General features: G+C 44.9%; 1 protein-coding gene across 4 annotated transcripts in view; it reads right to left on the bottom strand.

Annotated features, from left to right (window-relative positions):
- Positions 1–18,220, bottom strand: part of DZIP1L (DAZ interacting zinc finger protein 1 like) — a 41,740-nt gene extending 23,520 nt beyond the window's left edge. Inside the window, exons 1-8 of one of the 4 annotated variants that reach the window (XM_032869618.1) lie at positions 18,056–18,220; positions 15,123–15,379; positions 14,450–14,512; positions 12,535–12,619; positions 8,357–8,938; positions 5,923–6,007; positions 2,819–2,940; positions 1,962–2,123 (exon numbers count right to left, since the gene is read on the bottom strand). In XM_032869618.1, the coding sequence (XP_032725509.1) occupies positions 1,962–2,123; positions 2,819–2,940; positions 5,923–6,007; positions 8,357–8,857 (870 nt within the window). In that variant the 5' untranslated portion in view covers positions 8,858–8,938; positions 12,535–12,619; positions 14,450–14,512; positions 15,123–15,379; positions 18,056–18,220. Of the gene's footprint in view, positions 1–1,961; positions 2,124–2,818; positions 2,941–5,922; positions 6,008–8,356; positions 8,939–11,616; positions 11,638–12,534; positions 12,620–14,449; positions 14,513–15,122; positions 15,701–18,055 lie in introns of those variants that run through there. The other 3 variants (XM_032869620.1, XM_032869619.1, XM_032869617.1) reach the window with 3 other exon arrangements.
- Positions 18,221–24,354: the final 6,134 nt, after the last annotated feature.

Genomic DNA, 24,354 nt, shown 5'->3' with positions numbered 1-24,354 from the left:
GCAGGCTCTCTCGGCATCACAAACCTTCATGGCAATTCCCATTCAACTAGGGACTCCTTTGGCAGCTGGATTTACCCCACATCTTCTCTCAAGTTCTCTCTGCAGTCAGGCAACTTAGCCAAAGTAAGCTCACAGGACTTGGTATCAAAGAGAAAATTTTGAGGAGAAACATCTTCAAGAAGTATTTCCCTTTCATTGGCCCTCCTAACACCAAGGGGAATCTTTTCTTGTGTAATGAGACAGACGGTCTTACTGTGTTATTCATTCCCATGGTAAATGAAATCTTATCTTTTTCTCCCCCAAATAAGAAGAAAAACTAACAAAATAATTATCCAAATACACTGAGAAGTGTGTATCCAGTTTGGTTCCTATAATAATAAAATGTCACTTGAGAGGAGATGGGGAAGACATACGGACACAAAAACACAGCATAAGCAATCCTATAGAGGAAAAACCAAAAAAAAGTGATATTCTGGTTTAGGAAAATGTGATCCAAGTTAAAAAGAAACCATGGATGGTAAGAATTATGTCCTCATTTACCAAAATTTCGAATTTCTGAACTGAAGGAACCCTGTGAGGTGGTTTCTGAACAATAACTCCAAATTCAAACCAATACCTATCAAATGTCTAGTCAGCTAACACCATGTTGGGGGAGGAATGGGAGTCAACAGGGGTGTGGGCGAGCTCAGGAATGATGAGCACAGAGCTGGTAAGAGCACGAGCTCCATGGGGTAGAGTGGCATCTTGTCACCCACATATCATCCCTTACCGCATGTGGGAACATTTAGGATGAGAGGACTTGGGTCACTAGAGATAACCACACACACACACACACACACACACACACACACATCAACTCAACCCCAAGCCTTCCCCATCCTTGACTTCCCATCTCAGATTGAGATAATGGACCACCCAAGATCCCAGGCATATCCTATAACGATCTCCTCCTGGAAGAGTTGTCCAGGTGTTTCTTTAGCAAAACGTAGAATGATTGTGAGAAATGCGATCAAACAGTTCATTTTCAAAAACAAAAAAATTATTCTCCTTGATGTTAGAAGGACCAATAATTAGAGCTAAATATATTCTGAACATGTTTCTCCTCAGAACATTTTCAGCCATACAGTCATACAGGCTTATATGGTAAGATACAGTCCAGGGATAATAACCTATAATAAGGTTTTCCTGAATAAACCTGACAGTAGACCCAGTAGAAGAGAAGAGGCTTTGAAGTTTCAAAAGTTAAGTTCAAATCCCAATGTCTACCTCTTAGTAGCTGTGTGACCCCATAACAGGGGGCCTCAATGTCTTCTCCTGCAAAGGAGGAATGATAATAGCTTTCTTTTAAGGAACTTTAAAAAAGAAGTAAGTAAACGGATAATGTACCTACTTTGAGAATGTTATGGTTGTTTTGTTGTTGTGAGGATTAAAAGTTAATGTATATATATAAAATGACCCACACAGGGGTTGGAAACCAGTAACTACAGTCAGTAAATCTTACTATTATGTGTGATCTCCACAGACCCCAACAGAGTGCCTGGAAGGTAGGCAGCACTCAACTCACAACTTGCTGGGAGAAAAGTGCATTCATTTAAATTCTGCCTCATCTCTTGTCCAGTGATGAAAGAAAGCCCTTTGCAAAAATAAAGATAATGTCTGGGAATTTCTTACTACATACCAGACAATGTTAAGTGCGGTCTATGTGCTAATGTAGCCCTTTCAGCAGCCTATCTTACAGAAAAGAAACTGAGGCACAGGAAGGCTAAGTAACTCACCTAAGGTCACACAGCCAATATGTGACAGAACAGGGATTCGATTCCTGGCACCGGCCTCTGTTATCCGGCCTCATATTATATTAGCCCAAATGGCAGATGAAATAAAACTAGTACAAACTAAGAAATAAATTTTGAGAATAAACAGCTTTTTAGCAAAAGAACTTTGAATGCTTTTGTGTTGGGTACCTCTTCTAGTGCAGAGTTATGGTTGGCAACACTTTTAAATTCATCCCAAAATAATTTTTTTAGCTTGTCTATTTCCTCATAGAGCTTGACCCGCTCTTTTTCTTTCCATTCATCAAATTCTTTCTTAGCTTCTATTTCCTTCTGACGGGTGATCTCTGCTTCCTGGAAGAAAAGCAAGAACAATAGACTCATTAATTCCACATTATGGCAAATATTGATTGAGAAAATGCTAGGGCTCCTTGTCTGGGCAAGTCACTATGGAGACCCAAAGAACATTCATTACCACAGTCCCCATCGTTTGGTCATGGAGCGGGACAAGTCTTATCTGAACTGTAAAGTCTCTTGAGGATAGGGACCCTGTCTTTTCTCTCTCTTTGTTCGAGGCATAGTTGACGCTAGATAAATGAGGAATGATAAAATGAGGAAATGAATGAAGAATGACTACATGAAGGAAGGGGTGAGGCAAGTTTACATATTTTCATTCTACAGTTATCTACTAAGTGCATCCCTGAGACTGGACTTTGGAGTTTATCCAGTCTTTGTTCTCAAAAAAGCGAACCAGGCAGGTGAAGTAAGAAGCTAACATTCTGGTCCAAATGCCCTCACAGGGTGCCGGAAAAGGCAGGAAAGTGAAATTCTCCGCTTTACTTTTGGTCATACAGATCTGGAAAAATAATTGAGTTTTCCTTCCCAGACAACCCAAGATCATTTGCCACACTCAGGAAGATGCCACCCTGGCTCTGACTCTCAGCAGCAGAAAACCAGCCAGACTTCTGGTCCTGTGGGAGACAGGTGCCCCATGGGTCTCCTGGGTAGTCCACAAGCGGCTCTCCCCAGTGCCTCCTCTCCGAGACCACCTGCAGCTGCCGCTGCCTCTCCGCCTCCCTCTGCGCTTCCAGCTCCCCTTGGGTCCATTTTAGCTTGGCCCGCAGCTCTTCCAACACCTCCTCCACTGGCTGTTCCTGTTTCTTCTGCTTCTCTGTGGGGTCCATGAAAAAAAAGGGTGGCCAGTTTAAGTGAAAAAGTGAGTGGAGCACCGTTCCTCGCCTACGCAATCAGCCACACCTCAGGCTGAGACCAGCTCTGCCACTTCCATTGGACATTGACCAGGGGCAAGTGACTTAACCTCCCCGACCCTCAGTTTCCCCAAGTTGGAAAATGGGGATAACAGCACCCAGCTCAGATGGGTTGTTGTGAGGATGAAACGTGATAGTGCAAAGTGCTTAGCATACTGCCTGGCCTGACAGCTCCATTAACGTGAACTATGATTGTCATTGAAGATAACTATTTGGGCAGTCCTGACTCATGCAGATGTAAACGCGAGATCAGTAGAGTAACAGAAGCAGAATACGAAATAGCACATGCACAGTCATTACTGATACAAAGAACATATCAATGGGTCCCGACAGCCATCAGAGAGGAGTTGAACATAGTGAAGATAATTGTAGTTTGAAGTTCACTTTGTTCAGCAACACAGCAAGGTATTAAGTTTCAAATGAAAAAAAAAAAAAAAAGCATGTATTATGAAGGAAAATTTCAGCCAAGGTTGCTTTAAGTGCATGGATGCTTTAACTTTTCTAAGATTAATAAAAAAGAATGAATTGTAAGAGAACATTCTAACTAAACCACATACTTATAAACCAAGAGTTACAGGTTAATGAAAAAGACACCAATTGTACTTGAACATTTGTTACTTTTCAAAGTACCTTTAGTTCCTATTAGATAGGTGGCATCATTATTAAAACTCTAAGCCTGTCTCTGAAATGAGATACGGTTTTCCTCAGACTGGACTTTTTGGAAACAAGCAATTTTTAGATGTAGTGGAAATTAATTTGGGTTAACAAAGTGATTTGAGAGAGTATGAAAAAGGAGAACAGGGGTATATGAAAAGCCAGCTGCCTGAGAATAAAAAGATCATGAACATTAATTTAGCAAAAGTTGCCTTAAGAACATATTTTCCCTCTCCTTCAGCACTTACCCTTAAGAAAATAACAAGGAATATGCACAAAGATTTACATAGAGGAATGTTGATCATCATATGATTTCCAGGAGGGAAATTTATGAGTAACCCATATAAAGTACAAAGTAATTTAATTGTGAAATAAATTAGGATAGTCAGAGGATGGGATACTATTCAGCCATTAAAAAGCATATTTTCCAAGATGAGTAAATGACATTGAAAATGTAATATATTCTTAATAGAAGATAAGCAACAGTTAAAACTGCATAGTATAGGATTATATACGTACACAGAAAAATAATGACATAGAACAAACCAAAATATTAACTAGCTGATACTGTCCATGGTTTTTATTTTCTCTTTTCTACCCTTCTGTATTTAAATTTTCCAGGTCAAGGGACACCTGGGTAGCTCAGCCAATTAAGCGTCTGCCTTCAGCTCAGGTCATGATCCCAGAGTCCTGGGATTGAGATCCACATCAGGCTCCTTGCTCAGTGGAGAGCCTTCTTCTCCCTCTGCCTCTGCTCCCCCCGCTTGTGTGCTCTCTCTCTCTCTCTCTCTCTCTAGCATATAAATAAATAAATAAATCCTTTTAAAAATTAACAAACATTTTAAAAAGATAAATTAAATTTTAAATAATTTTCCAGGTCAAAGACATTTTTTCCAGCTTTTTATTGTGGTAAAATATACATACTATAAAATTTAGCATTTATCCCTTTTTAAATGTACAGTTCAATGGTGTTAAATGCATTCATAATTCATAATGCTGTGCAACCATCACCACCATCCACTTCCATAAGTCTTTTCATTCTTGTAAAACAAAAACTCTATATGCTTTAAATAACTCCCATGGACCCCCTCCCCCGCCCCCCACAACCATCACTTTACTTTCTGTTTCTATAAATTTGATGACTCTAGGTACCTCATATCAGTGGAATCACACAGAATCTGTCCTTTTGAGACTGACTGACTTCACTTACCATAATATCCTCAAGGTTCACTCATGTTGTAACATGTCACATAATTTCCTTTTTAAGGCTGAATCATATTCCCTTGCATGTATACATCACATTTTGTTTACCTATTCATCTGTCTATGGACATTTGGATGCTCCCACATCTTAGCCACTGTGAATAATGCTGCTATGAACATCGGTATACAAATATCTCTTCAAAGACATGTCTTTTTATCAGAAAAATTCATTTGGGAAGTAGAAAATCTGTTTTTCTTTAGCAGTCTCCAATACAGAATCAAGAAGAATGAGATATATAATAAATGCATAACAATTAGGTAAATGGTGCTGTTTTAAAACTCTAAGTCTGCTCTTTGAAAAGGAAATTAAAATGAAAAAAATAAGAAAAATGTTTTATTCAATGGGATTTTTATATTTATATGATTTATATTTTCATATTTATATTTATTTTATGTGTTAACAGTTATTTCTTATGAACCACAAATATAAAGTATGTAAATCTCTTTATGGGGGAACATACAGTCTCCCTACTTGTTTTGGAATTTGAAATGGTAAAATCAAAGTGATTAAGTCATAATTAGCTCATGTACATACAAAATGTCAAAAACCTGGTCTAACTGCTCATTAACCCCATTTAAACCCCTTCCTAGTTAGCATCAGAAAATAGCAGATTCATAGGAGATTGGAAGGTGAGGACCCTTCAGAGTCATGCCATTTGACTGCCCCATTCACAGCAAAAGCCACTGAGACTCTGAGGAGGTGCATTGACTGTGGTCACATCATAGAAAGGAATAGAGCTAACACCAGAACTTACCTATCTTACTCCCTTCTTCTCTACACACATGGTCAGAAACCCTCCCAGGCCCACATGGGATGGATGCCCCACCACCCCATGGTAGATGGTGAGATCATCCCCTTCTTTACTGGATGATGAGGTCTGAGGACAGCTGTGATGGTCTACATGCCCCACACCCACTGCAGACCAGCCCAGACTCTTCGACCGTCCCAGGAAGGCCTCCTGGACTCACCGCCTTCCGCTGTGCCCGTGTGCCTGCGTTGGATGTGGCCCCGGAGGAAGGTGGCATTCATGAACGTCTTGTCACACAGGTGGCACTGCACAGAAGGGAAATGGTGGTAAGCCAGGATTACATCACCTGGCTCAACCTGGTGTCCTCCCAATATCAAAATTCCCATTTCCGTGGGCTTCCAGGGCTGCTTCAGAAATGAAGATTTGATCTGAACGCTATGGTGCCCTGGGGACTGGTGAGCACTGACTAGGTATTTGAGGACACCAAGGAATTTTTGTTGGTTTTTTCAAGGCATGATGATGCTCTTGTGTTTATATTTAAAAGCAAGAGTCCTTGCCTTTTAGAGATACATAGTGAAATAGGTATAGATAACACCATACACTTAACACACTTCAAAGTGACACAGGGGTGGGGCAAGTGGGTAGGGGAACACACGCAAAAATATCGATAGTTGATAATGATTGGGCTGGGTAATGTACAGATAAAGGTTCATTACACTACTCTCTCTTTTGTGCACATTTAAAAATTTTCACACTACAAAGGAAAAAAAAAAAAAAAGAAAGCCAATGCCCAGGTCCCACCCCTGGGGTTGAGAACAACCAGAGCAGAGGATAGAAAATAATAGTATCTCTAATTCCACTTCACTCTCCTCAAGCATTTCAGACACTGCCAATCTATCATATCATCTTTTCACTGTAAAATTTCAAACTTTCTCCAACACAACAAAATTGCAGGTTGCCAATCCTACTCAAGCAGACTAAGAGGACAGATTATTTGCGATCTTTACACAAATGTGACAGAAATTGCCAGTTGTCCCCCAAGACCCATTTTCCCTCTTTCCTCAGTAATAGAAACCCTTATTTTTAGCTGGTCATAAGGTTAATGAGAATAAACACTTTATGTTCCAACCTCCCTTGCCATGTGACTAAATTCTGGCCAATGACATGTAAGCAGAAGTGATAAATGCAACTTCTAGAAAGTATCATTAAGGGAGTTAGGACCGTACAGTAGCAGCTCCTTCTTCCTCTGACAACAGAACTCCCAGTTTTCTTCAGGGGAATTACCCTGCTCCTCACTCTCCATCCACAGGCTTCTGTCCATCCCCAGCTCCAAGGTGAGACATGGGACCTAGACCAAAGCCAGTCGCAATCCTGAATTCCCAGGGACCTGTGAGTGGCTCCCAGATGGGTAGGAGATCAAAAACAGCCAAATACAGGACACAGTGAAAAATGGCCCAGGTCTCTGGGACCAAAGTGGGCCTTCTATCATGCCAGCCTTGAACCTGGGAAAATGAGATACTGGCACTGGTGGCCCAACTTCCTACCACACAGACAGACTCTTTCTGAGAATGGAACCCACACTAAAGAAGAGTTGCCAACAGCTACAGAAAAACAAACTAATTTCTAGTGCCATCATCTGATTCCAAGGACAAGCCACATGTGAGTCCCACCAGAGCTCTGGATTTTTCAGTTAAAGTAACCAATAAATTCTTTATTGGCCTAAGCCAAGTTAAACTGCTGTTCTGGCATTTACTACTGAAAGGATTCTGACATTTTTATAATAATTAACATTGTATCATATTATTCCTTCTGTCTCACCCACCCCCAGACTATGAATTTCTTGAACACCTGAGCCAGATGACTTGTGCCTGCCTCCTGAGAGCCTGGTCCATGGCCAGGCCCCCACGGCAATTCATGAAAGTGCAATGTCCCCAGGCCACACTTCATGCAGATGCAAATGTTCATATGCCACTCCAGGTAATGAAATGTCACTAGGTTGAATGATGGAGTCACTTTCGGGAATGGGCCTGGCGGAACCACAGTACCAGTCTCTTACTACAGACTGATTCTACACACACACACACACACACACACACACGCACACACACGCCTTTTTATATCACACTGCTACATACACACACAAACCTTTCAAACACACACACTCACACCCTCCATAAATACACACACCTTTACACACATATATATCCTTCATTCATTCATTCATACACACACACACACGAACTATAAATATATCTTTAGATGCATACTTCACACACAAACATACGTTAGACACCACACACTCTACATACATACATACACATATCCAAACATTCACATGGTAGACACACATATTCACACTGTCCTTAAACATGCACAACCTCTACATTCACACCTGCATGCCCTAGACAGGCACCCTCTCCACAAACACACACATATATTATACACGTATGCACACACATCCTTCAGATACACACTTGCCCCCCAACACACACACACATGCTGGAGAACTTGATGAGACATCTCTAACGTCTGCTCCTCACCCCAGAAAACAGGGCCCACAGCAATCCTGGGACCCAGGGTGCTGGTGCCCAGGTGGCCAGGTGGTGACTGAGCCCACAGCCCTCCCCCTCCCCGACCCTGCAGAGAGTCCTCACCGCGTGGTAGCTGTGGGCCCCCGTCTGCAGGAGCAGCTGCTGCAAGGTGCCAATCATCTTGCGACGCCGTCGGCTCTCCTCTCTCACACCCCTGAGCTCGTCAGCCTGGCGCCCCAACTCCTGCTGGCCACGCTGCTGCTGGCCCAGGCTGGCCTGCAGCCGGGCCTCCAGCTGGGCGACACTAGTGCTCAAGCAATCCTGGCAGTGCAGCAGGTACTCGATGATGAGCTGGGCCAAGCGCAGCACCTTGAGCAGCACCGGGTCCACAGGATGCCCACAGCGGCTGCATGCCTCCCGGTCCAAATTGCAGAAGGTCACCCCGGTGATGTTCTCCTGCAGGGCAGCCACGTCCAGCTCCCGCGCCACACGGTCCACATCCAGGGCGCTAATGCGCCTCCAGTCCACGCTCTCAGAGCGAGGCTGGAACTTGAAGGTAGGCAGGGGGTAGGCCCCAAAGAGGGAGCCACTGAGGCCTTCAGCAGGGGTAGCCGGGGACTGCATGGGCTGAGGAAGCCCTGGGCTGCCCACCGAGGGAGGGTGCCACCAAGGCCACGGCAGCAGGCACAGGAGCTGAGAGAGGGCCTGGAAAATAAGGAGGGTTTCCGAGTTTGGTGAGATGCATCTGGCTGCAGGTACTGTACACCTGGCCAGCGGGAGCCTAAGTGGGGCAAAGGGAGGGAGCTGGATAGCAGCCATAGTACCCATGGGATGCACTGACTGGGTGAGAGCTGAGGGAGCCAATGGTGTGGGCTCTGTAATCACAGGAATGGGGATTCAGATCGAAGCCTTGGGCAAGTTCCTTCACATCCTTAAACGTTCTGTGTATATTGGGGATCCTGGAGTCTACTCTTCAGGCTTGTGGTTAGGAATAAGGCAAGTGAAGCACCCAGCCTAATACCTGAAACATAGGAGGTCCTCCTAGGACCTCATTCCTAGGAATGCAGCAAGTGACTCCCCCCCACTGCTATGTGTGTGTCCCTGCCAGAGGTGTTTGTCAGAGGGAGGGGTCAAATGTCTAAGTGGTCTTTCTGCAACCCTATACTGACCTCAGGATAAGTTCCAGTAACTTGCCCGTGGGAGGCAAAGCCTCCTAACAACCACCACACTCCATCCTGTCCTCCCGTCATTACAAGACTACAGCCGACCAGGAACGGGCTACATTCTATAAAGTGTGCCCCAACTGTAAAGTGTGATCACAGGACTATGGTCCCACTGGGGGGATGTGAGTAAGATGATGGCCACCACGGTCGGAGGAGGCTTAACAGAGTAGCCATGTCTCCGCACAGACTCTACTCCATCCACGACGGTCTTCCTTTCAAACCTACTGATTTAGAAAAGAGGTCCAGTTTGTTCTCAGACTCCTCTCCACTCTCTTGGGAGACACAGAAATTGTTCTCTCTCTTTAAAAAGTAATTTGACAGTAGCAATAAGATTTTAAAATGAACATTTCACAACAAAGAATTCTAATTTATCCTACAGATAAACATATACAAGTGTGCAAAGTCGCTTGTACAAAAGGGTCATGTAGTATTGTTTGTAACAGCAAAGTACAAGAAAAAATACAAGAAAGTGAAGTACGAAGTACAACAGGGGATACAAATGGTAACTCTATACAACGAAATACTATGCAGCTATTGATAAGAATAAGGCAACAACTATTCACACACTGAAACAGAGTAATGACTGTGTATCTATGTATACATATACATAAATACAAGTATACACACACGTAAATATACACATATATATACATATGTATTTCCACACCTGTTTAAATAACATAATCACATCAAATAATAATTTGCAAAAATAAAGATATATATATCTCACATATGTATCTATCTATAGCTTTCAGTATATGTCAATAGCTATAGATCTATAGATATAACTCACATTATTGCCTATGAGGAAGGAGGGAAATGAGGGGTGAAACGGGGATAAATAAATGAATACATGGATGGTGCATGGGTAGGAGGTGGGTAAACAGACAAGCCTTACACAGAGCGATGATGATAATGATACATGTATATAACATATATACATATACACATGTATGAATGATTCATATTTGTTGCTCATATGTAATAATAGCAAAATAGAATACACTGATTTACGGTTCCTATATGTGCTTCATTGTCTATCATTTCGTTACCACAGACTATGGTATTTCTACAAAAACGAACAAGCTGTTAGTAATGGTTGCCTCTGGGAGGGGAAAGGAAGTCGGAAGATTTCGGTTTTCCACTTTCCCCCTTCCTATACTATCCAGTATATCTTTACATCATCATCTATTACTTTAATAATTTTCATAGAAATAATACAATTTCTGCCCTTGAACTTCAAATCTGACCGGGGAACAATAAGGACAGATGAACTTATTTAATCAAGTTCTTTCCAGATCATGTGATTCAAACTTTTAAATACAAGAGAAAGTCAGAGGAGAGAGGTCACTGATCTCATGAAGGGGAAAGGCCTTGTGGGTTTGTAAAGGGGGGGGCCTCCAGGGAAGGTCCCTGACACCCCTGAGCCTTCACCTGAGAAGGACAGTGAGGGTTCTGCCCCACATGCCTGCACCCTGCGGGCCTCGGTGCAGCAAGTGCCAGCTTCTGCCGGACACAAATTCTACATTGAAACCTCCAAGCAGCTGTCACAATTCCCATTCTACAAACAAGGAAACGGATTTCTGGAGGGGCTAAGAGTCTTGCCCCAGATTGGGAGGCCAGAGTTGAAGCACAGTTGGAGGTGCATCTGGCCCTAAAGCTTATGGACTCTGAACACTGATTCTTGAGACTCTCTGTCCTTAAATTTGGCTTTGATCAGATCATGATGGCTTATCCCTCAAACTCATTCATTCATTCACCCACTGCCCCCTTCATTTACAGCATGTCTACTCAGGCCAGACCCCGTGCCAGGCATTGGGGCTGCCAAGGTACAGGAACCACATACCGTCCTGCACCCAGGCGCTCAGCATGGCCCCTTGTTACCACCGCACCATGTCCAAACCGCTTAGCCCAGCCTTGAAGACTGCCCGCAGGCTGCCAATGGCCCACCTTTTCCATTGCCGCTCCCACACTTCCTTTCTTATCTACTCTTCCCCCAACCAGACTCCAAAACCAAAACCATCCAGCCATCTGCACCCCCATCACGGCCATGACAAGATCAGTCCATTTCTACTTAATGTGTTCTGTTATTTAAACAAACAAACCAAAAAAAAAAAAAAAGAGAGAGAGAGAGAGAGAGACTAGAGTCCTGCTACTTACCATTCTGAGCTCCAAGCCGCAACTGTGTCCCTGGAGCCTCAGAGACAATTGTCACAACAAGCTATGCCTTGGAGCAACAGCAGGTTACCAGGCATGCTGTGGGCAAGGGTAACAGGACACCTGCTTCCTGTCCTCCCCCAGGCAGGGAGCTCACCTACAACTCACTGTTTAACTATTTAAGCTTTGGCCTCAACTTGTGCCCACAGTCCTCTCTCTAAGAGTAAGGCTAAGAATGCTCCATTGGCAAAGGCAACTCCCACCTTTTTGAATGTTCCTTCCAGCCTCTTCCATGAACAATTACTATCCTTTTACCCTTCTTTTAATAAGGTGGGGGAAAGGGGAGAAGGCAGAGGGGATGGGGCATGCGCGGTGCTCCCGTGATATTCTGCTGTTCACTCACGACCCATCTCTCCCTGCGCACTCTCCCTGACGATGAGTTCACACATACCCACAGCTTCAGCAACCAAAGGCCTGCTTTAGGATGATCCTCAGCCACTCCCAGATCTCTTTTTTCTGGCCCATTTCTCTCTTGGGACCTTTAGATCCAGCCTTCCAGTACTGATTATATCAGAAATTGCATAAATAAAATCTTTTTAAAAAAATGGGGCACCTGGTTGGCTCAGTGGGTTAAAGCCTCTGCCTTCGGCTCAGGTCATGATCCCAGGGTCCTGGGATCAAGCCCCGCATCAGGGTCTCTGCTCAGCAGGGAGCCTGCTTCCCCCTCTCTCTCTGCCTGCCTCTCTGCCTACTTGTGATCTCTGTCTGTCAGATAAATAAATAAAATCTTTAAAAAAAAAAAGAGATTGCAAATCCAAATTCCCCCAGGTCCAGGAAGTAGCATTAAATGCAGGAATGTGCCAGGTATAAAAAAAAAACCCACAGTACAAGCTTGAGGATAAAAGGCAACTGATTCCCTACCTTAGTGTCCAGGATCCAACTAGGCAGCAGTTCTCAAAGTGTGGTCCTTGACCAGCAGCAACAGAGCATCAGCATCTGCTGGGAACTTGTTAGAAATGCGAATCTCGGGATTTATTGATGCAGAGCCATGGTGGGAGGGAATGTTGAGGATTGTGGCAAATTGGGGAGTGCATACCCCGTTTAGAAGGGGCAGCCACCTTGGGGCACCTGGGAGGCACAGCTGGTTGAGCAATTGACTCTTGGTTTGGGCTCAGGTCATGATCTCATGGGTCCTGGAATGGAGCCCTGGGTTAGCTCTGTGCTCAGCAGGAAGCCTGCTTGAGATTCTCTCCCTCTGCCCCTCCCCCAATTTGCGTGCAGTCACTTGCTCCACCCCTCACCCCCCACCCCCCACCCCCGTCTCTAAAATAAATAAGTAAGTCTCAAAAAACAAAAACAAACAAAACAAAGGAAAGGGCAGCCACCCCTGGGCTTCAGCCACAGGAGAATGGATTTTCTGCGTTCTTCATTGGCTAATCCCAAATTCACTAAAAAGATATTCAAACACCTTTATGAACTGTTTCCAAACTACCTTTCTAGCTGCATCTCTCACTTACAATATTACTTGCTGTCCACACATTCCTATCTCCAGGCTATCTATTTATGGGCACTGTTTTTAAGAGCTTCGTGAAGAATAACTCATGTAATCTTCAGAACAATCCCTCAAGGAGGTCCTCATATTATCCAAACTGCAAAGAAGTAAAAAAGTTTTTCCCAGATGCAGGAGGCAAGATCCAAACCCATGCAGCCTGCTTTCAGAGTCTGAGCTTTTAGCCACTATGCCACCACAGTACAGATGGACCTCTACCACCTCCCCCTGCTTCTGCTGCAGGTGAATGAGTGCCTGCTTCAAGGCCTTGCTCACACCTGACAGCCACCATAAATCCCTCCCCAGGCCCAGAGTCAAAATGTCCTGCCCCTCCCTGGGACTCTTGGAGCCCAGGGTATACTCTCCTCTGGATGCCTTACCACATTCTGGTCTATACTAGTGTTTCTGTGCAACATTCACTTATTCATCCCATCAGCAAATGACTCCTGAGCCCCTTCCAAGTGCCAGGCACCACAACTGACACTCAGAATTAGTGGTGACCTAGGCAATAGTCCCTGCCATCATTAATAAAACTAGTTACCAAGGGTTGCCTGGGTGGCTCAGTGGTTTAAGCCTCTGCCTTCAGCTCAGGTCATGGTCTCAGGGTCCTGTGATCGAGCCCCGCATCGGGCTCTCTGCTTAGCAGGTAGCCTGCTATCCTTTCTCTCTCTGCCTGCTTGTGCTCTCTGTCAAATAAATAAAATCTTTAAAAAAAAACTAGTTACCAGTTCTGCACACACAATTATAAGGTCTTCCATGCACTATCCCACTTAGTTCTCCCTACCACCTAGTGTACAGATGAAGAAATTTAGAGATGAAGCAAGAGGGCAGACAACATCCCACAATCATACAACTAGTAGTAAATGATGGTGTCTGGCGCTAGACTTCTCCAGAAAGACAGAAAAACAGACAGGATTGACCATACAGAATGGTATGTGCTGGGGTAGGAGCTGGGACAGGGTGCAGTGGGTGTACCAAAGAGAGCCCATGGCAGGACATTCCTGTCTCCTTTCTCCTCCAAGTCCCCAGCTATAAGTTCTGCAAGGGCTGAGACCATGGCTTATTCATATCTGTTGTATTCCAACCCCAAAAATAAGACTTGCAGCCCAGATTGCTATTGACCTGGGCAGAATTATCAAAATCTTAGAATATCTGCCTCAAAATCCTATATTCTTGGGTATTTGGAGAAATGAGCCTATGAACCAGCAAGAATTAGGATAAAGAGGAAGAACAGAGTTGGGAGTCCTTAATTTGGACCCACAGGAGAGAAATGCCATTCAGACTTACCAAAATGCTGGATTTGTTACAATATGTGTCCACAACCTGATCCCACTGGCCGCTAATGAAAGCCTAGAGAATGGGAGCCCTTATGGGTGGGGTCAGGATCCTCAGCGAGAAGCCCCAGGGCCCACATTGACTATCCAGATATGGCTGCAGGCCTGAAACCCTCATGTTTACACCCTGACCACACTCTGTAAACACTGAGGATGGCACCCCACTCCCAGTTATACAGAATTCTGAATTAGGGACCTGAGTTCATGTGATCTTACTGAACCGCAGAAGTGTCACTCCTGTCTCCCACTAGAACCCCCAGGTTCTCAGAAGTCTTAGGGCTCTGCCTTCCAAAGGTGAGCAAGAACTGGGGGAATTTGAAGATTATGATAGCAGCCATCACTGATTAAGTTTCTGTGTATCAGGCACCATGCCAGCCTTTAAAAGTACTATTTCTAGCCATCATACAACCTTGGATGTAGCTATGATTTGCCTCATCTGACCAACATAGAAACTGAGGCTCAGGAGAGCTGAGGGACTGGACCCAGGTCACTCAGCAATGAGATAATGAAGCCAAGATTCAAATCAGGGTCTGTCTGACTCCAGAGCTTTGGAATTATGCCCAGCTACCTCCCAACAATGACGATAATGACACAGAAATTACTTCCCACCATGGAAATGACAGTACCTCAGATTTCTTGACCAAACTGCAGGAACTGAAACTTGATGGCAAATCACAACAGGATCAGTGCTGGGGACCTGAAATCCTTTCTGTATCTCCACGGAGTTTAGCTGAACGGGACTCAACTGCGCAGCCGGCATCCAGGTTAGGATGGCAGGAGACAAAGCCCAAAGAGAGTGCAACAGGTTACCTGGAAACCACACACCCCAAAGGGCAGTCACACTGTGCTTTCTCCAGGCATCAGCGGACTGTCTTCCCCACACCTGGGAGTAGAAACACAAGGCAGAAATGACTTGCTATCATTAGGAAATCCAAAGCTGTGTTAACCATCTCTGCATGTTTTGGTGGGGTCCCAGGAAGCTTCCCAATCCTATACCAATGTCATGAATTCGTAGGACCCAAAGGAACTATTATTTATGCTAGCATTCTAAATTTGCTTCATTGTTGAACGGATGGTGTCTACCTGGGGCAATCCCACAGCCAAGAGAAAAAGCCCATCTACCACCCTTGCTTTGCACCCCCCAATGATGGGGTGATCACCACCTCACAAGGCAGCCATCCCACGGTGAAACAGCTTCTGGAGGATTTATGGTTCTTCTGAAACCTGCCCAGCTATAACCCACCAAAGAGAACTTGCTCAAAATTCAACCAGACAACTGATCTTTTTAAATTCTGATTTTTTTTTTTAATATCAATGGACAGCTAGACTCTACCACTGCAGCTGCCACCTTGCTGTCTCTTCTGCTTCCTCAAGAATGCAGCCAAGAGGAGATATTAGGAGAGCCAAGCTACCAAGGCAGTTGCCAGGCAATCATTGACAAGCCTGCCCTCACTCCCCGAGCTACCCTCAGCAGCACCTACCCTGGGGAGCCCAGGCTTGTCATTAGCGCTGCTAATTGTCGTGGCTGCCAAGGAAACCTTCACACAGTTTGCAAACAGGCCATGCACACACCATAGGCAAGGGATCCCAAAAGAGAGGAGAGTGACTCAGGCGCTCTCCTGAAAGACTATCGTTACAGATCTTCGACTTACTCTCTGCCTCTGCTGTTTTCTAAAGAAAGATGTACACTTTTCACTCTTTGTTGCCCTTCCCAGGGGCTGCACCCACTGCCCGAACCACCGAGTGGCACACAGCTCTCCCCTACAGCTGGCTTGCATTCCCGGTAACTTTAAGGAGGTAGTTTTATTTATTTTTTTGAATACGGTTGACACACAATGTTGTGCTACTTTCAGATGTACAACTTTAGTGATTTGACAAGTTAATACTTTATGCTATGTTCACCACAAGTGTAACCACCATCTGTCCCCTTACATCACTTCTACAGCATCACTAACTGTATTCCTTATGCTCTGCTTTTTCGTCCTGTGACTTACTCACTCCAGAACTGAAGCCCTGGATCTCCTTCTAAGTAGGTATTTTTAAAAGACACGACCAGCAGGTTTGTAAAAAACATCTCTTAAGTTTTTGTCACAAAAGAATTTTCCTTAAAATAAAAATCAGGGCTAGGATTTTGACTGGCATTGCTTAAGAATATTTTGGAGGGGAAGATTACAAACTGACATGACCTGTCTTCCCAGGTGCAGAATTGTCAAAAATCAGCACTGCTTTTCACATCTAAAAGAATATGGGTTTAGAATATAACGGTGTTTTCTTTCCCAAGAGGAGTCATTGCGCCTTGGCAGATGTTATTTTCAGTCATCAGACCCCCACAAATTCCTCCCTAGGGGTGCATGGCCTAGCAGCAGCTGGCATTGCAGGTACTTAACCCCCCTGGCAACCAGGACCGGCCCTCTCTGAAAAGGGCCCACAAGAAGGTTCACCACCATGTTGTCCCCTTTCCTGCTCCCAGCAGTGTCCATTGAGCCACAACCCTTTAACCCAGCTCCAGCTTTGTGGCAGAACCCAGTTAAAATCCACAAAGGAATTCAGGTTTCTGTTCCCAACCTAAAGCATATAACTTCATGGGACCATTTTATTAAGCTGGATGGTATCCAAAACTATTTCCACATGAGGAAGATGTCTCTAGACTCTTGGTGCTGACAGAGAGAGAGAGAAAAAAAAAGACTGCTTATCAACCACTTGACTGGAGGACCGGCCTTCTCTAAAAGGAGTAGTTCTCACTGGCTAGTCCTCAGCTCTGCGGGCCAGGAGAAGGTGATGAGAGACCTCCCTGACAGAGGCGGTAGACCACCCGCCCGGTCTGCTGAGTTAAGTGTGAGAGGCCACAGTCAAAGCACCTCACACTCACCAGGCCTCTCTTCAAAGTCCTTTTAGAACTCAAATTCCCCTAGACAACCAAGGGGCAGGAAAGCCCTGGGCCCTAAGGAGCGCTGGATGAAGAGTAGCCCTGCCCAAGTCCTCCAGACCCCCTTCTAGACCCTCGTTCCAAACAAAGGAAGTCTCCCCTGGACTTTTATCTGTAACCACCTCAAAAGGAAATACCATTGCTGCCTCTTGCTAAACTCCAGCCCCAGAGTGCAAGAGGGACAAACCAGAGATGCCTATGTGTTTGTTTTTAAATCATCTCATTATGGAAAGATCGCCTTTTACGTGCAGAACCCAAAGCATCAAGTCCTCCAAACCATATTTACTTTTTTCAAAAAGTAAGCATCCAAGTCTGTCTGTCCACCCAGAGAAGCCCAGTCCTGGGGGATGCAGTCACTCCTGGTTCCCTCGGGGCGGGGTTAGGGGGAAGGTACCTCGGTCCAGAGCAGGCCAACGGAGCTGGAGGTGAGGGGCAGAGCCCGGCGGTCTAGAGGCAGCTCGGCAGTGCCGCTCCCGCAGCTCCCGGGCTGGACCCCGAGAGGGCGTCTGAGCCGCTATTGTTTAACCTCCCGCGACTCGGCGCACACACCGCGAGGACTGCAAGGGCGCTCCGCACCCGCAGCCCTCCCCGGGCCGAATTCCTGCCATAGTTTTCCCACGCGGCCCTGCTCACCTGGGTGCAGCCGGAGCCGGCAGCGGTCCAGAGGCGCGGGCTACCCAGCGTGGCCCCGGCCCCGCCTCCCGGCTCGCTCCACCGCCCCCACCGCCCGGAGGCAGTTCCCGGAACCGCCTGCGCCACGCGGGCCGGGGATGCACCCCCCGGAGCCGAGAGCCTGGACTACCTCCCCGGCGGGGAGAGCGCGGACCAGCCCACCCCAGTGCTGCAGACCTCCGGACCCGCGGGCCCCCGACCCTTCCGCGCCAGCAGCTGGAGGCCCGGGGTCTGCTATGCCGCCGGCTCCAGGGATCGCAGCCCCACCTCCCCCGCACGAGGGTGGAGACTCTCGCCAGCGCCCCCGGGACAAGCTATTTTTAAGTCTGTTACGAGGCTGGAGGGAGGGGAATGCCACGTTTAATCCGTCGGGAAAATCCGGGATCCTACAGAGTGGCTCCCAGGTCTTGCTGAGAGAGCGCCCGCGTGGAACCCAAGGAGCTGGACGCGCTCCCACCTACACACACACACACACACGCACACGCATACGCGCACACGCTAACAACAAAGCCTGGCCTGCTGGAAAGCACGAGCAGTTGCAGAACTAGTACTTAAAGCAAGCAACCCCACAACCCCCAACCTTCTAGCTTGCCATGTGGATCCAGCTCTGAAACCCAGGACCAAAGAACTCTTTCTCTCCTGCTATTGGTCCCTGATCCCTAGCCAGTCACTGCTTTACCGAGACCCAGATTTCTGGGACTTTTTTTAAAAAGCCTCCCCCCCCCCCCCCCCCCCTCCCCGCTCCCGTCTCAATCTGCCACACTGGGTCTTGGGGCAGCCAAAGCAACAGTGTATGGGAACAAGTGTTAGAAGAATGTAGAGAAATCGGACCCCCTCTGCATTGCTGGTGGGAATATAAAATGGTACAGCTGCTGTGAAAAAGAGAACAAGAGAACGGTGATTCCTTAAATAAGTGAAAATAAAATTACCATTTGATTCAGCAATTCCATTTCTGGTTATATACTCAAAAGAATGAAAACAAGGACCAAAACAAACTTGTGCTCACAACAGCATTATTCACCATAGCCAAAAGGTGCAAACAACGTAAGTGTCCATGAACATATAAATTGATAAACACAATGTGCTGCGTACATACAATGAACTATTATTCAGTCTTAAAACAGTGAAATACTGGGGGCACCTGGATGGCTCATTCAGTTAAGTGGCTGCCTTTGGCTCAGGTCTTGATCTCAGGGTCCTGGGTTGGAGCCCCACCTAGGGCTTCCTGCTCAGTGGGGAGTCTGCTTCTCCCTCTCCCTCAGCTTCTCCATCCTCATGCTCTCTATCTCTCTCTCTCTCTCTTTCAAATAAATAAATAACTTTTTTTAAAAAATAATGAAATACTGATGCATCCCACAATATGAATGAACCTTGGAAATATTATGCTAGGTGAAATAAGCCAGATACAGAAGGAGAAATGTTGTGATTCCACTTATACGAGGTAATTGGAATAGTTACATTCATAGAGATATTCCTGAAAATGGAATGGTGGTTACCAGGGGCTGGGGCAGGGTGAGAGGAGTGTAGCGAATAAGAAGTTATTGTTTATTGGGTACAGAGTTTCAATGGCAAAGTTCTAGAGATGAAGAGTGGTGTTGGCTGTGCAACAATGTGAAGGTACTTAATGCCACTGAATTGTGCATTTGAAAAGGATTGAAATGATAAGTTTTATGGTATATATATATATATATTTTTTTTTTTATCCCTATTTTTTTAGGGGGGAAAAAAAAAAAAAAAAACCTGGGTGGCCAGGACCAAGATCAAGTAGGGATGTCTGTAGGCATCTACTCTGATAGGAAACCTTGTTCCTCCTCTCCCTCTTGGCGAGGACACTTCACCCCAGGAGTTCCTGCCACCTAGTAGAGGAGAGAAAAGAATCAAGGCTTTAGTCAATTAGCACTGGGGAGCGGTCACACTCTGCTGTACCACCTCTGCCACAGCACACGCAAGAGTTGGCAGCACCAGTGGGGACAGGGATATAGTCCATGACAAGGTACAGGCCAAAAGAGACTGGCCCTAAATGGCTAAGCCAGGGAACATCACTGTCACCAGGAGCAGCTGAGCCATAACTATTGGATGGGAGGAGAAAAGGGTGGGTTCTCAGTACCTATGGTTTGCATCTGGCCCCTTTGCCTCTCACCCCTTCCTCAGCCAGTGACAGACACCACTCTCTGACTCAGCACAGCCATCACAGCTGGTCTCCTTCCTACACTTAGGGATGTGTCAGGAGACAGTGTGACAGACTGCCCTTTGAAGGTGGACTTTGGAACCTAGGAAGCCCACAATAAGAGTGCTCTCTGCTGTCAACTGTTGGCATCACAGCTCAGAAACCATCTCCAGAGGCAGCTCCAGCTTCCAGAAGGACATGTGACGTGTATGAGGCAGATCTCCCAGTGCTGAGATGCTGGCCATGCATGGTAACTGAGGTAATTTTAGGTCAAAATTATATTGTTGGGTTTTCACAGTGCTGATGTATAGACAGGTATAGAGTCAAAGGGAGATTTTACATAAAAAACTGGTTTGTTGATTTCTCTTGAAAAATCTGAGGATCTAGCAACAAGAGGCCTGCACTCTCACATATCAAGTTGGCTGATGCCGACAGGGGGCCTCTTCCCTAGGCACAGCCTACACTCTAGCTTATTCCCTGAAAAAAGTCACTCTAAAGGATATTGATGCCCTTAAGAAGAGATCTCCTTTCTCAGGAAAAAGATTTTCTCTTCCGCAAAATGAAAAAGGCACTGTCAGCCTAACCAGGACTGGCTCTCTGAGTCTAGAAACAAACCCAAGGCATGGCAAACTGGGACGAACTAAAAAAACTGCAACTAAAATATTAAAAATGTTTGTTTCCTTAGTATACAAAAAGTATACATATCAATAAGAAATAGAAAGCAACCCAATAGAAAAGCCGACAAAATATATTAGGCAATTCACAGAATAAGTGAATATATATTATTAAGAATGTGTAACACTAAGTCTCACCAAAATTAATGTGACAATTCAGTACATTTTTAAAACTATTGTATTGGTTAAAATTAATAGATGTTTGGCATTGGTGAAGGATGGGAAAATAGGCAATTTCAAAGAGCTTTTTTGAAAATAATTTGGCACCACATATCAAAATGTAAAGTCCTCAAAAATGCAGGAATCGGAGCTTTTGCTACAACATTACATGCACTATTAAAATTGAAATCAACTTAAATGTCCACCAGTTGGGTACTTACTAAATACATTACGATATATATCCTGCAATGAAACATTCTGCAACCATTGGGAAGAATAATGATGCTAATGAGAAAGGGTATCAAGGATACGTACTGTTAAAGTGAAAAATAACTGACATAATAATCATATGAGAAATTCAGGGGTGATATTCAAATATTTAACTATCAGACTTGCACAGCCACTAGCCACTAGCCCACAGGAAACTGGACAGCCTCCTAGGGCCAGTCTTAACCCTTTACTTGCTACACTGTGGGGGTGCTGGAAGGAAGAGCTAGGGTGGACAAGGTGCTAGTAGGAAATACTTGGAAGGCCTGTGGCCAAAGTTTTTTACTGATAGCACGCTATACATGCAGAGAAAAGGGGAGAGATACATACCAACTTGACAGTAGTGCAAGAGGCACTTCCTTTATTTTATTTTATTTTATTTTATTTTATTTATTATGTTATGTTAGTCACCATACAGTACTTCATTAGTTTTGGGGCCAAAGCTTCTTACCAATGCAGAGAAAAGGGGAGAGAGACATACCAAACTTGACAGTGGTACAAGAGGTACTTTCACTCTTTGCTCTATACAATCTTATTGTTTGAAATTCTAAGAATGAGTGTGGGATTTGGAAAATAAATCAATATAGAGAAACCACCAGCATGGCCTATTTTCAAAGTCTATCATGACATAAACATGTGCCGCAGACTAACAGAAGAGGTCACAAGGAATCCAGGGCCAACTGGAACCCCAGTTTGCTCTCCACACTTCTTACTACTCACTGCTTTTAGCCCCTTGCCCCACCCCACCCCCACCTCCACCTCTTGACATATCCTTTCTTACAAAACAAACTGTACTTCTTAAGCAATACATTATTAATTTATTTCTGACATTTTATTAACTAAAGACATTTTATTCTCAGATAAATCTCCCTATAAACATCAAATTATCAACATTAACACAATGAATTGTTAAAATCACAGCCCCACATAAGGAAATGTGACATTCAGATTGACCTATTTCATCCCATCATGAAACACCTCAGATATTTTTAAAATATTAAAACTATTCCTGGGGTGCCTGGGTAGCTCAGTTAAGCACCGGACCCTTGATTTTAGCTCAGGTCATGATCTCAGGGTCGTGAGTTTGAGCCCCATCTCGGGTTTGCGCTGGGCATGGAGCCTGCTTGAGATTCTCTCTCCCTCTCCCTCGCCCTCTGCCCCTCCCCCATCCTGATCCCATGGGTGCACACGCAATCTCTCTAAAAAAAAAAAAAAAAAGAAAGAAAATGAAAGGAAAAAAGAAATATTAAAGTTATTCCTAATTAAATCCTTCAGAACCTTTGGGAATGTTAGTTGGAGAACCATTTCTCATGTATTCTTCAGATGCAGAAATGAAATCCAATGTCTGTGACTATCCTCTCAGAAAGGGTGGGCCCTGGAAATCCTCACCTGGGGGGACAATCACGAGAGCTCAAAACCAGCAGGAGTTTAGCTGTGAGGGGGAGCAGCAGGCCCCAAAAGCTGACCATGGTGTCAGATATCTAAGAATCCAGAGCAAGTAGCCAGAAATAAATAAAGCTGGACCAGAGACATGACTTGTGAGTATTTTTTAATAAGACTATCAGAGCATTGATTCCCAAAGGGGGAAATAGCACAGTGAAAGGGGATGGGGTGGGGGGCCATGTAGTTTGAAAACTCATCATATTTTTATATTTGGAAAAAACAGAAACTATTTTTCCAATAAAGCCAACTACCAAAAGGAAAGTGCTAGAAAATCTTGGTTGATGAATATTTATAGAAGAAATATTGATTCTCATACATCCTGGAGCGGGGAGGTAAATTTTTATGTGACTGTTAAAGGGGAAATGGTTTGTAAAAATTAGAATTTGTAATTTGTTTTTATAAGCCAATTAAGGTAGGGTAGGGAACAGCAGATACCCTGGGAAAAGCAAGAGGGTATCAGAGCGGGGATGTGGCCAGTCATTAGAATAAGTACGAGGGACCTACAATGGGCTGAAAGTTCCTGTCCCACCAAAATGCATATGTTGAAATCCTACCCTTCAGTGTGATGATGATAGGAGTGGGGTCTTTGGGAGGAAATTAGGTCATGAGGGTGAAGCCCTCATGAGTGGGATCAGTTCCTCTATAAAAGGGACACCAGAGATTCCCCTTGACCTTTTCCACTATATGAAGATTCAACAAGAAAAGTGCCCTCTGCCACCTGAAGAGGATCCTCACCCTAATTTTAGACTACCGGCCTCCAGAACTGTGAGAACTCAATTTCTGTTGTTTATATGCCACCCAGGCTGTGACACTTGGCTAGTGCTGTCCAGACTGACTGAGACAGACCCTTGTCTGCTTGATCCAGCTCTATCTTCTACAACTCAATCAGTGCTTGGCACACGGAAGAGACTCAGTTAATGCTCATTGACTGAAAGCATTAATGAATATCAAAATCAGGACCAGAGATCAAGTCTCTTTTTCCTCAGTCAATTCTCTAACAGGTCCTAAAATTAATCTTACAGAAGTAAATGTAACATGTAACAAAACTGTTAGCTGTCTCTCCTAACACCCATTTTCTCTTCCTCCTTAGATTTTTCAGCCTCTCTTGCAGCTATACTCTGACCAGTGAGATGTAAGAGGAAGTGTTATAAGGGACTTGTAGGAGGTCTTCATAAAATATAGGAAGTGCACCTCCCTCCCTCCTACCTTGCACTGCCCAAAGTGCAGACATAATGGGCTGGAGATCAAGCAACCATATAGACCATGGGCTATGGGACACTAAGGATGGCAAATGATAAACAAAAAGATGCAAGAAACCTAGGTCCCCAATGATCGTAGTGACCATACCCACCCCCACTCCCCGAATCACCAGCCTTCAGACATCTTTTACATGAGATAGAAAGAAGCTTCTATATTTTACACACTGATGTCTTTGGGAATTTTCTACTACAGAGAGAGATGATCCTAACTAATACATGGGTCAGCCCCACCCCCTGGGGAACGTGGGCATGAACCAAAAACTTCCACTCCAGGAAGTGTTCGGTCCTACG

This window comes from Lontra canadensis, unplaced genomic scaffold (genome assembly GCF_010015895.1).
Source record: "Lontra canadensis isolate GAN:19392208 unplaced genomic scaffold, GSC_riverotter_1.0 scaffold38, whole genome shotgun sequence".
Classification (NCBI taxonomy): Eukaryota; Metazoa; Chordata; class Mammalia; order Carnivora; family Mustelidae; genus Lontra; species Lontra canadensis.
Note: the sequence above shows the minus strand (reverse complement) of the source record. Positions and strands in the feature narration are given on the sequence as shown.